The sequence below is a fragment of the Onychostoma macrolepis genome, chromosome 15 (assembly GCF_012432095.1).
Source record: "Onychostoma macrolepis isolate SWU-2019 chromosome 15, ASM1243209v1, whole genome shotgun sequence".
NCBI lineage: Eukaryota > Metazoa > Chordata > Actinopteri > Cypriniformes > Cyprinidae > Onychostoma > Onychostoma macrolepis.
The window spans coordinates 5,725,750-5,737,384 of NC_081169.1; the positions used below are offsets into that span (position 1 = coordinate 5,725,750).

Here is an 11,635-nt window from a genome sequence, read left to right on the forward strand (position 1 = left end):
CTGTTGTTTAACGTGGCCTCTGTGTCCTTTATTCCTTGTTGACAGATGTTACAAAATATTTGGACACTAAAAAGAATGTAATACTTTTAGCTACCACATTGCAACATGTTTAAAGGGAAAGTTCACACAAATATTAAAATGATGTCATGATTTACTCGCCCTTGTGTTATTCCAAACCTGTTTAATAAAATTTCTTGTGCAGAACACAATAGCAGATATTTTAGAGAACATTTTTGCCCATACAGTGAAAGTCAATAGGGTTCAAAATAGCAATGGACCACACTGGATTTCATTGCATGGCCCAAAAAAAAAAAAAAACTGTATTCTACAGAAGAAAGAAAATCAGGTTTGGAACAGCATGAGGTTGACTAAATGATGATTCTGCAGAATCAATGCACAACCGATGACATGAATTAGAAGACAGGAGATTATTTCTGAGAGTGCATTTGGTTATTCTAATGGCATAGCAATCACACATTTCACCTCACTCTCTTCTCATTGCGATGGTTCATGCGGACAGCAGCCTGCTGTTTTGGACGGATCATGTTCTCCAGGATCTCTGAGCTGCGGAGTTTCTCTTGTCGGTACGTCCTCTCCATGTTCTGGTGCTGCTCCAGCAGAGAATCATATTCTTGTTTCAGAAGTTGGTTTCTAGTCTGTACCTCTGCCACGCGTTCCTGAAGCACGCTGTGCTCCGACGCCAAAACACTGAGATGGTTTTGGACCTCATATAGCCTAATTAAAAAAATTATAATAATTAATTATACATGCATGTTCTATCATAAAATGGTCCAAATTTTCCAAAATTTTGGATATTCAGGCAATTATTTTGCAACTTTATGCATTCCACGATGCACATCCAGGCTAAGCTAAAAAGCCTACAACTATAAATAGCAATAGTTAATGGAAATTCTGTATGATTTATTTTTCATCTAAATAATGGCAAGAGATATGGAAGAATGCCCAGGGCTTTTCTATACAATGAGAGTAGTATCTTTCACCTTTGGCCATATGTTAGTTTTGTGACCAAAATTTAGGACATTATTTATTTATAATATTGAGACAACAGTTTGTGTGTAAATAAATGCCACTTTCCACATATAGGATCCAAAATAGGGCCTGAAACAGCAACAACAAAGTTTTAGTAAAAGGAGTGTCAGTAAGTGTCATTAAAAGGAGGTGCTTAATCTAATGAAAATGTTAATTAACAATATTGAGAGGTAAAAGGTAAAACTAAATATTATATTGTGCGGTTTTTCCATTTTGCATTCATTTTATATTAGTTTCAAAATGTTTGCACCCTGTTACCATTTCAGTGTATATATATTAAAAAATTGGGTTGCAAATAACTGGGTTGCAAAAGCTATCACTCAGTAGTGGGATCAAAATGTCTATAGTGATTTCATAACACTGCAGTTCACATAAATCAAAGAATAATTTTTTGTTTAATATATGTATTGCATAGAGGGATGAATGGTCAAACATGATAAATACAATTACTAATTTGTAAAAAAAAAATTATATATATACTGTGTATATATATATATATATATATATATATATATATATATATATATATACACAGGTGCTGGTCATATAATTAGAATATCATGAAAAAGTTGATTTATTTCACTAATTCCATTCAAAAAGTGAAGCTTGTATATTATATTCATTCATTACACACAGACTGATATATTTCAAATGTTTATTTATTTTAATTTTGATGATTAGAGCTTACAGCTCATGAAAGTCAAAAATCAGTATCTCAAAATATTAGAATATTTACATTTGAGTTTGAATAAATGACCATCCCTACAGTATAAATTCTGGGTATCTCTTGTTCTTTGAAACCACAATAATGGGGAAGACTGCTGACTTGGCAATGATCCATAAGACGAACATTGACACCCTCCACAAAGAGAGTAAGTCACAGAGGGTCATTACTGAAAGGTGTGGCTGTTTACAGAGTGCTGTATCAAAGCATATTAAATGCAAAGTTGACTGGAAGGAAGAATTTGGGTAGGAAAAGGTGCACAAGCAACAGGGATGACCGCAAGCTTGAGAATACAGTCAAGCAAAGCCGATTCAAACACTTGTGAGAGCTTCACAAGGAGAGAACTGAAGCTGGAGTCAGTGCATCAAGAGTCACCACACTCAGACGACTTCAGGAAAAGGGCTACCAAGCCACTTCTGAACCAGAGACAACGTCAGAAGCATCTTACCTGGGCTGTGGAGAAAAAGAACTGGACTGTTGCTCAGTGGTCCAAAGTCCTCTTTTCAGATGAAAGTAAATTTTACATTTCATTTGGAAATCAAGGTCCCAGAGTCTGAAGGAAGAGTGGAGAGGCACAGAATCCATGTTGCTTGAAGTCCAGTGTGAAGTTTCCACAGTCAGTGATGATTTGGGCTGCCATGTCGTCTGCTGGTGTTGGTCCACTGTGTTTTCTGATGTCCACAGTCAACGCAGCCATCTACCAGGAAATTTTAGAGCACTTCATGCTTCCTTCTGTTGACAAGCTTTATGGAGATGCTGATTTCATTTTCCAGCAGGACTTGGCACCTGCCCACACTGCCAAAGGTACCAAAAGCTGGTTCAATGACCATAGTGTTACTGTGCTTGATTGGCCAGCAAACTCGCCTGACCTGAACCCCATAGAGAATCTGTGGGGTATTGTCAAGAGGAAGATGAGAGATACCAGACCCAACAATGCAGATGAGCTGAAGGCCACTATCAGAGCAACCTGGGCTCTCATAACACCTGAGCAGTGCCACAGACTGATCGACTCCATGCCACGCCGCATTGCTGCAGTAATTCAGGCAAAAGGAGCCCCAACTAAGTATTGAGTGCTGTACATGCTCATACTTTTCATTTTCATACTTTTCAGTTGGCCAAGATTTCTAAAAATCCTTTCTTTGTATTGGTCTTAAGTAATATTCTAATATTTTGAGATACTGATTTTTGACTTTCATGAGCTGTAAGCTCTAATCATCAAAATTAAAAGAAATAAACATTTGAAATATATCAGTCTGTGTGTAATGAATTAATATAATATACAAGTTTCACTTTTTGAATGGAATTAGTGAAATAAATCAACTTTTTGATGGTATTCTAATTATATGACCAGCACCTTTATATATATATATATATATATATTCCTTACTTCTATGCTGTAGAAAGAGTCCAAATGTCCAAATAATGTTACTTGAGTGTCATGACTTTTTAATAAAGCAGCAATCATGCAATAACAGGCTTTTTTATTAAAATATATTTGATATTAATTCAAAGAATATGTCAAAATTATAACACTGTCACACATTTGGGTGTAGCATTTGATGTTATGTTAATTTCATGACAGATAATTTATCAAACATATCTAATATATACATATCTAATTTAAATTTCTAGGCAAATTAGCTCTTTAAAGAGCATCCATTTTGCTTTTTTATTAATTAATTTTTGGAGCTGCTATTACGAAGCACAAAGTCCATTTCTCCAACAGAACACAACTGCCTGAAACACCTTGTTTGTAGTCCTGCCATTATTTTCACGACACCATGTAACATGTTTCAGGCAGAGAGCGATGTACAGTGTTAGAAGAATGTTTTTTTCAAATTATATTAAATGTATTCTAGCAGACCCAAAAATTAAATTGTGTATTTCTAAATGAACATAATATGGGCACTGTAAAAGGGAGATTTCCTCTTTTTATGCCATAAAAGAATAAGGAGGTTTACTTGGCATGCTGTTCATCCAGTGTCACTTCCTTTATCTGGATTCTCTGCTGCAGTTCCACCACTTGGTATGCAAGCTGCAAGAACAAAAAAATATAAAGCCAAAACACTTTCAATAAAAAAAAAAAAACGAATTCAGACAGTGCAAATGCCCATTTGTTTATAATGTTAACATATATTTTACAGGAGTTTTTATTAGCTAGAACAGTTTGATATGGGGGAGAGGTCTCGTGTGTTGATAAAGCACAGATATGTAGCAGGTTTTATCACATACTTTCACAAAAACTTTCTAACTGCTCTTATGAAAGCTTTAATGCAAGATTAAGTGTAACAGCTGGTTATTACACCTGATGCTCAGACCACTCTGATCATTTCTGAAGAAAAGCAGTCAATTTCGTCTCCAAATAATGTTCCCATTCGTGTTAGATTAATATGCTTTGGCAGAACATTTCCCAGGGCATTTTTACAAGCAGGAAGCCATCAGTTCTGTGGAACTTTAACATGCTCGTAGATTTGATGACTGACTGTTTGCTAAAAGGAAGAGATAACAACAGGCCAACTTGTAAACCTGTTTAGTGAAACAGGTCACAACTTGTGCTATAAAATTCAGTTTGGTTTATAAAGGTTTGACAGAAATCCAATCATCGAACTGCTTTCTCATTCTGTTTTTCCCACATATAACATCATTTCCTACCTCACCGGTGGTTGTTTTTAGAGATGTCAGCGAATCTTCAGATAGTGAGGGCCTGCAAGCGACAAAAAACTGTATTTTGAAATTAAAAGCAGAAACAGATATGTAATGGTTGAATATGAAAAAAACGGATAAGAATATATGCTATTACTATACTGTAATGTCATATTATATATACATTCTGGTATCTAAAAAAAATGTTAATAATAATACAATCAAAGTGACATACTGGTATGCACGTTTCAGTAAATCCACAACTCCGCCCAGTACATTGTAATGTCTAGTAATCTTTTATTACAATTTAACAATCAGAGTTTATGGGGTGTTTTCCTGTAGTATAAAATGTGTTTCACGTGGCATTCTAAATTAACTTGTTTTATGTTGTAATATTCAGAAATATAATGCGACTGCATCAAACCGACTACTAGCTGACTCCAACAGAAGTCATTTTTAGGTTCAGATCAGGTACAAATTGCTCTGCACGTTTTCACTTTAAAGCATATTATGACTCAGAGTAATGCTTACCTTGACCCTGATCCCAGAATGCCTTTGGTTATGAGGGCTCTTTGCTTTGACTTCTCCAGCAGACTGTGATCTATAAGAAGAACAATATGACAAACTACTTCTGAACAAGCATGATTTGTTTTAAAAGAGGCCAGCCGATGTTTACATTCACTCCAAGAGTGTTTGTTAATGAGATTTTCTATTAGCACTTGAGTGTCAAGATTCACAGAACTGTTTGTTTATAGCAGTCCTGATTATACTGAGGGTATGCAAATTAGACCTTCAGTTAAATTAGTCACATTTTTATCTTCTGTTCTCCATAATAATTCACAAAAGTGGCGCATACTTTGCATTATGATACTAAATAAATGATAAAATAATAAAAAATAAAAATAAATATACCTTAATTCCCACGTTACGAATATAAAAAATAATACAAATTTATATTGTAAAACATTATATTTAACTACTACTGCAATTCTTTGTATTTTCTGTATAATATGATATTAATACATCAAAAAAATATTTTATAATATTTAACTGTATTATATTGTATCTTTAAACATATATCAAATCAATTATTTAATCAACCATACAGCAACAGGTAGATTTCTAAACTGCTACTGCATCCAAAACAACAGGTTTTTCTCATTTTGCATGACATACAAGAAGTTGCACTGCATGGCCTAAAAGGTTCAATCACAAATACCAGCATTAATAAAGCTTACATGACTCTATAAGATCCTGGAAGACGCTCGTCTGGGTCCTGTTGCGATATTTCAGCTGTCTGATAATGTGACGCTTCCATGATTCGCTCTGTTTAAGTTCAGAGTTTCTCGCGCGCTGCGACGCCGCCATGATCATAAATAATAATTTTAATACAATGACAGTAATCTACTTTCTTAGACATAGTTAATGGATGTACGGCCCGTCATCGGGAACTTAACTTTTACGTTTGTTTTCCATTCCTATGAAGCGCACAGGAAAGCGGCAGAAAGTGGGCTGAGACGCGACGCGACGCGACGCGTCAGTGCAGTGGCTGTAAACACATGAAGGGAGCCGCCTGCTGCTGTCTCTGATGAGTAATCATGACAAACATGTCAATGCGTTTCAAGCCTGGAAACAAACTGGCTAGAATGGAAAACACGTCTAAATCGTGAAGAATAAAATGGGAGTGGCCTTTTGGCCCAGGCGTTTTCTCTGATTGGTTAGGAACGATGCATCAAATTATAATTCTCATATTTAATTCTTTAATGTGTATTTTCAACTCAATCTATATTAAAGTGTACGACTGTGATTATATAGGTGAGAATTAGTTTTTTTTTATTATGCTTGCGCAAACGTGCTGTCATGTGACTTCTGTTACTTTTCTCAGCGATTTGGCAAGATGGACCAATCACAATCGTTGTGATTACAACGTTCAAATAGTTGTACTCATTTCATAGACGTCCTGGGGCACGTTTTAATTTCTACGTCTGGTAACAATACGTCGAATTAAAATACTTCAAATGTTATACATTTACTTTACTAATGTTTCCCTGGAATCTTAATAATTTGAATGCTGGTTATGCATTTCTGAGCCTCAAAGCGCCCTCTGTCGTAAGAAAAATACAAACAGTATTTGCTAGTAACATTTGCCACCCAATGCAGTGTAGTACAGCTGTACAAACACTTCCCTCAAACACTACAAGCCTTGACACCTCAGCACTGAAACCTCAGCTCACACTGATTTAATGCGTATGACTGACAGTGACACTACTGGCAATAAGTCACACGTAAATGACTAATATGTATGTATGACAAATACAGTTGGAACCACAAAAGTTAAAAATAGGCTCGGTGTATAGTGTACATGTACAAAAATGTACCCATGATTTCTACCAAAACACTGTGTATATTACTTTGACACTACTCTTATTAATTTATGATTTACAAAATCACTCTTTTCTACACCTTGCTTCACTTCTGTTTCAGTTTTTATGACCAACTCTTACAATGTGTTTCCATATCCCTACTATTAGCCTACTACCACTCGCAAACCACACATCACACGAGGCAGCTGTCATGGAAATTCCCAATGCTAATCTGACTTCACCACAGACGATTTAAACAACTAGGCCTACCATTTCTTAATATACTAACTACAGTATCTCAAGCTAATTCCCTGGATTCCCTGAATACTTACAATACAATACAATATTTCCCTGAAGTATGGTGACGGTGTCTCGTCAAGAAGCTACTATCACTACCTCAATCACATGTCATGCACACAGGTCTATAGCATTTGCAAGCGTAGAATCTTTAGTACTTCTATTCCTCAGCTGCGCAGCATATAGCCTACCAGACACCATTCCCAAGTTGCTCTTTGTAGAAATGAAAGTTTATTCACGGCCGGGAGCCCACTGGTCACAACAACCAAGAGAGACTCCCTGAACAGAAGGATACATGTACATTTATCCCTTTAGTTGAGTAAAAATCAATGTCACTGGAGTCTTCTTCACTGTAATTGGTTATACTGATCTGGTCATTGGTTTGTCATATGACTGTTAGTTCTACTGTTTTAAGCACTTTTTGGTTAAGTATAGATTATTTAATCATAGAGACAGTCTTTGATCTGAGCATCCTTAGTCTGCACTTTTCTGAACATTCTATGTTGAACATACCCTTTTGACTCCTTCTGAGGCCGTTACATAAAATAGTTCCATCACACAGCGCAATCCTAACAACCTGTGCCCTTTGCCTATGTCTGCTAATACACTACTTTCTTTTTCTATTGGTCTCTGGAATTGTCAGTCTGCAGTAAACAAAGCATCTATTTCTAGTCATTCAAGGCTAAACCTCATGGCCCTGACAGAGACGTGGATCAAACCAGAGGACACCGCTGCACTCTCCAATAATTGTTCATTTTCCCACACTCCCCGTCTGACTGGAAGAGGTGAAGGTACTGGTCTGCTTATCTCTAATGACTGGAAATGTATTCCTTTACCTTCTCTGGGTATTAACAGCTCCTTTGAATCACTTTCAGTCACTATTAACCACCCTTTTAAAATCCATTTTGTAGTTGTTTATCCACCCAAATCAAAATGTTTATCGGCGCAAATCAAAAAAACCCTACTGACCTTAATGTATATCAGTCACTCCTCTCTTCCTTCTCTGCTAATGTCTCCACTGCTAAAAGGACATACTATCATAAAATTAATAATTTGTCTATCTCTTGCATGCTCTTTAAAACATTTTCCTCCCTCCTTTGTCCTCCTCCTTCATCATCTCTAACAGCTGGCGACTTTGCCACGTTCTTCATTAATAAAATTAAAACCATCAGTGCACAATTTTCCTCACCACAATCTGTCAAGCACATCTTACTAGCAAACATCATTCACATCCTTCTCTCCACTCTCTGAGGCAGAAGTCTCTAAACTCTTCCTTTCCAATCATCCTACTACTTGTCCGCTTGATCCTATTCCATCTCATCTCCTTCAAGCCATTTCTCCTGCAGTTGTACCTGCACTCACTCACATCATTAACACATCTCTTCACACTGGTGTTTTTCCCTCAGCATTTAGACAGGCTCGTATAACCCCACTACTTAAGAAACCCACCCTTAACCCATCTCTTTTAGAGAACTACAGACCGGTTTCCCTTCTTCCTTTCATTGCAAAAACACCAGAACAAGCTGTGTTCAAGTCTCTGCCTTTCTCACACAGAACAACCTCCTCGACAGCAACCAGTCTGGATTCAGAAGTTGACATTCAACCGAGACTGCCTTGCTCTCAGTTGTTGAAGCCCTAAGACTGGCAAGAGCAGATTCCAGATCTTCAATACTTATCTTGCTGGATCTCTCCGCTGCTTTTGACACGGTTAACCACCAGATCCTCCTGTCAACCCTATTGGCAAAGGGCATCTCAGGAACCGTACTCCAGTGGTTTGAGTCTTACCTCTCAGATAGGTCCTTCAAGGTATCTTGGAGAGGTTAGTCGTCCAAGTCGCAACATCTAACTACTGGGGTGCCTCAGGGCTCAGCTCTTGGACCACTTCTCTTCTCTGTCTACATGGCATCACTACGATCTGTCATTCAGAAACATGGCTTTTCATATCACTGCTATGCTGATGACACTCAACTCTACCTCTCATTCCATCCTGATGATCCGACAATAGCTGCTCGTATCTCAGCTTGTCTAACAGACATTTCTTGTTGGATGAAGGACCATCACCTTCAACTCAACCTTGCCAAGACAGAACTGCTTGTGGTTCTATCAAACCCAACGTTTCATCACAATTTCACCATCCAGTTATGCACATCAACCATAACTCCTTCAAAAACAGTCATAAACCTTAGTTATGATTGATGATCAGCTGACTTTCTCAGACCACATTGCTGAAACTGCCCGGTCAAGCAGATTTGCTTTATACAACATCAGGAAGATCAGGCCCTTTCTTTCGGAACATGCTTCACAACTCCTTGTTTAAGCTCTTGTTCTGTCCAGGTTGGACTATTGCAATGCTCTCTTGGCAGGTCTTCCAGCCAGTTCTATCAAACCTTTACAATTATTCCTGAACGTGGTAGCAAGATTAATTTTTAAGGAGCCAAAAAGAATATACCTCACACCTCAGTTTATCAATTTGCACTGGCTACCAATAGCTGCTCGCATAAAATTCAAGGCATTAATATTTGCCTACAAAACCACCACTGGCTCTGCACCACTTTACCTAAATTCATTACTTCAGACTAGGGATGCAACGATTATAGATATTGTTGGTACGATTATAGTCTGAGGAATAATCACGGTTACACGGTTATTACGATTATTATGCATGTATTCATTTCGCAACATGAAATCACATAAACACTCTTTAGATATTAAAGTGTTATTGATTGCTGCCTTTTGAAACAGAAATAACACAGTAAACAATAATACAGCACAAAAAAAAGTACATCTCTCCTATTGGAATTAAAAAACGTGACCTCTGCTCTGTAAACATCCATGTCAGTATTTCCCTTTTGAAAATAACGAATGGAAATAGATCACAAATGTATTTGGTGTTTTCATTTTGTATATTCTTTCTACATTTCTTTTGGACCTGAGGTACAGAACTTGGAAAGATGGTGAAAAATAAATTGACTTATGAATAATACTATAACAGGGATGACTAATATTAACTTTATCCCACAGAGGGCACTGTTACTAATGAGGGGAATAAACTAAACTATTATTGTAATCAACTGTCATCCATACTTCTTCATTTTAATAATATTTATTCATCTGATTTTACATATGGCCTGAGAAAATGTCTATTATTTTGGTTTGTGAGATCGAGATCGAGCTGCCCACACAAACATTTAGGAGGACAGAAACGTGTTGTCAACGCTGCCCAGCGACTTTCATTAATAAAATATCTTATAGAGACTGGATCGCTTCATTATATTAATCAGCAAAGAGGGGGTAAAATGACTGTTTAAATAACTAAACTCAAATCTTCATTGTTTAAAGTGACGCGCAGATGCAGGTAGGCTAATTCACACACTCTCTCACCGCACTATTTCATCTCTGAAGCGGGCAGAATGTTAGCGCTACCGAACTTCATGTCAGGTGGTCTTTGCCTTCACGTCGTGCATTAAAATCGTTTATTGCACAGGAGAACAGGTTGGCTAGCCGTGCATTATCCCTTATGTATTCGCTCTTTAGCAAATTTTACGGCACTATTTAAATGACGCCCTGGTCATTCTTGGTGTACGCGAAATGGTCCCACACTATCGACTTCAGTCATTTCTCTGGTGGAAATAAAGGATCACTGTTTGGTTCCTCTGTCATAGTTAATCTATTAGCCTCCGTGTCTCTGATAAGCACGGCATTTTAAGATTCTAGTGTAACTTTGTTTTCATTTTGCTCGTTTCAACAGTTCCATTCCGTGCAACAGAAACACTCGGTGTAGCAGAGCCTTTACGATTAATTAACCGTGACGGTTTAAAGCGCGGTTAATCGTAAAACCGGTTAATCGCTGCATCCCTACTTCAGACTTATGTGCATCTAGAAGCTTGCGTTCTGCAAGTGAACGACATTTTATTGTTCATCCCAGAGGCACAAAATCACTTTCACCGACTTTTAAATGAAAAGTTCCCTCCTGATGGAATGACCTGCCCAACTCAATCCGGGCAGTCCTTAGCCCATCTCTTCCATCTTTATTTGACCCTCTAACTTAAGTACTCTCTATTCTAATTCCATTCTTAAAATAATTTAAAAAAAAAATGTATAAAAAAAACTTGCACTCTATTCATTCACTCTATTCAAAAAAAAAACTAACACTAGCTTTTCTAATCTTTTTGTTTTCTTTTTATTTATTATACAATTAACAAAAGCAAAGAAGGCCTCTAACACTAGCTTGTTCTTATTTTTCTCTTCTATCGGTTTTTATATTTATTACGGTATATCATTTAAAAAAAAAAAACTTGCTACGTGTACTGCATTAAGCTGAGACTTGATGTAGCTCATTTGTTGATTTTGATTGCTTCCATTGCCCTCATTTGTAAGTCGCTTTGGATAATAGCAGACGCTTAATGAATAAATGGAAAATCACTATAATACAGTATTTGTCTATTTGAGGTAATATTAAAGATTCTCATTAAAGATTTAAAAGCTTTAAAAAAATGCAAAAACCACAGGTTTTGCTAAATTCTGCATCCTTTCAAAAGATTATAGATTTATAATTTGT

The 11,635-nt window shown here is 36.8% G+C and overlaps 1 protein-coding gene across 1 annotated transcript in view; it reads right to left on the reverse strand.

Annotated features, from left to right (window-relative positions):
• The window catches only part of LOC131554375 (protein Atg16l2-like), a 45,132-nt gene extending 39,106 nt beyond the window's left edge, over positions 1–6,026 (reverse strand). Inside the window, exons 1-5 of the mRNA XM_058799711.1 lie at positions 5,656–6,026; positions 4,949–5,018; positions 4,427–4,478; positions 3,736–3,809; positions 484–735 (exon numbers count right to left, since the gene is read on the reverse strand). Of these exons, the coding sequence (XP_058655694.1) occupies positions 484–735; positions 3,736–3,809; positions 4,427–4,478; positions 4,949–5,018; positions 5,656–5,791 (584 nt within the window). The 5' untranslated portion in view covers positions 5,792–6,026. The remainder of the gene's footprint in view (positions 1–483; positions 736–3,735; positions 3,810–4,426; positions 4,479–4,948; positions 5,019–5,655) is intronic.
• Positions 6,027–11,635: the final 5,609 nt, after the last annotated feature.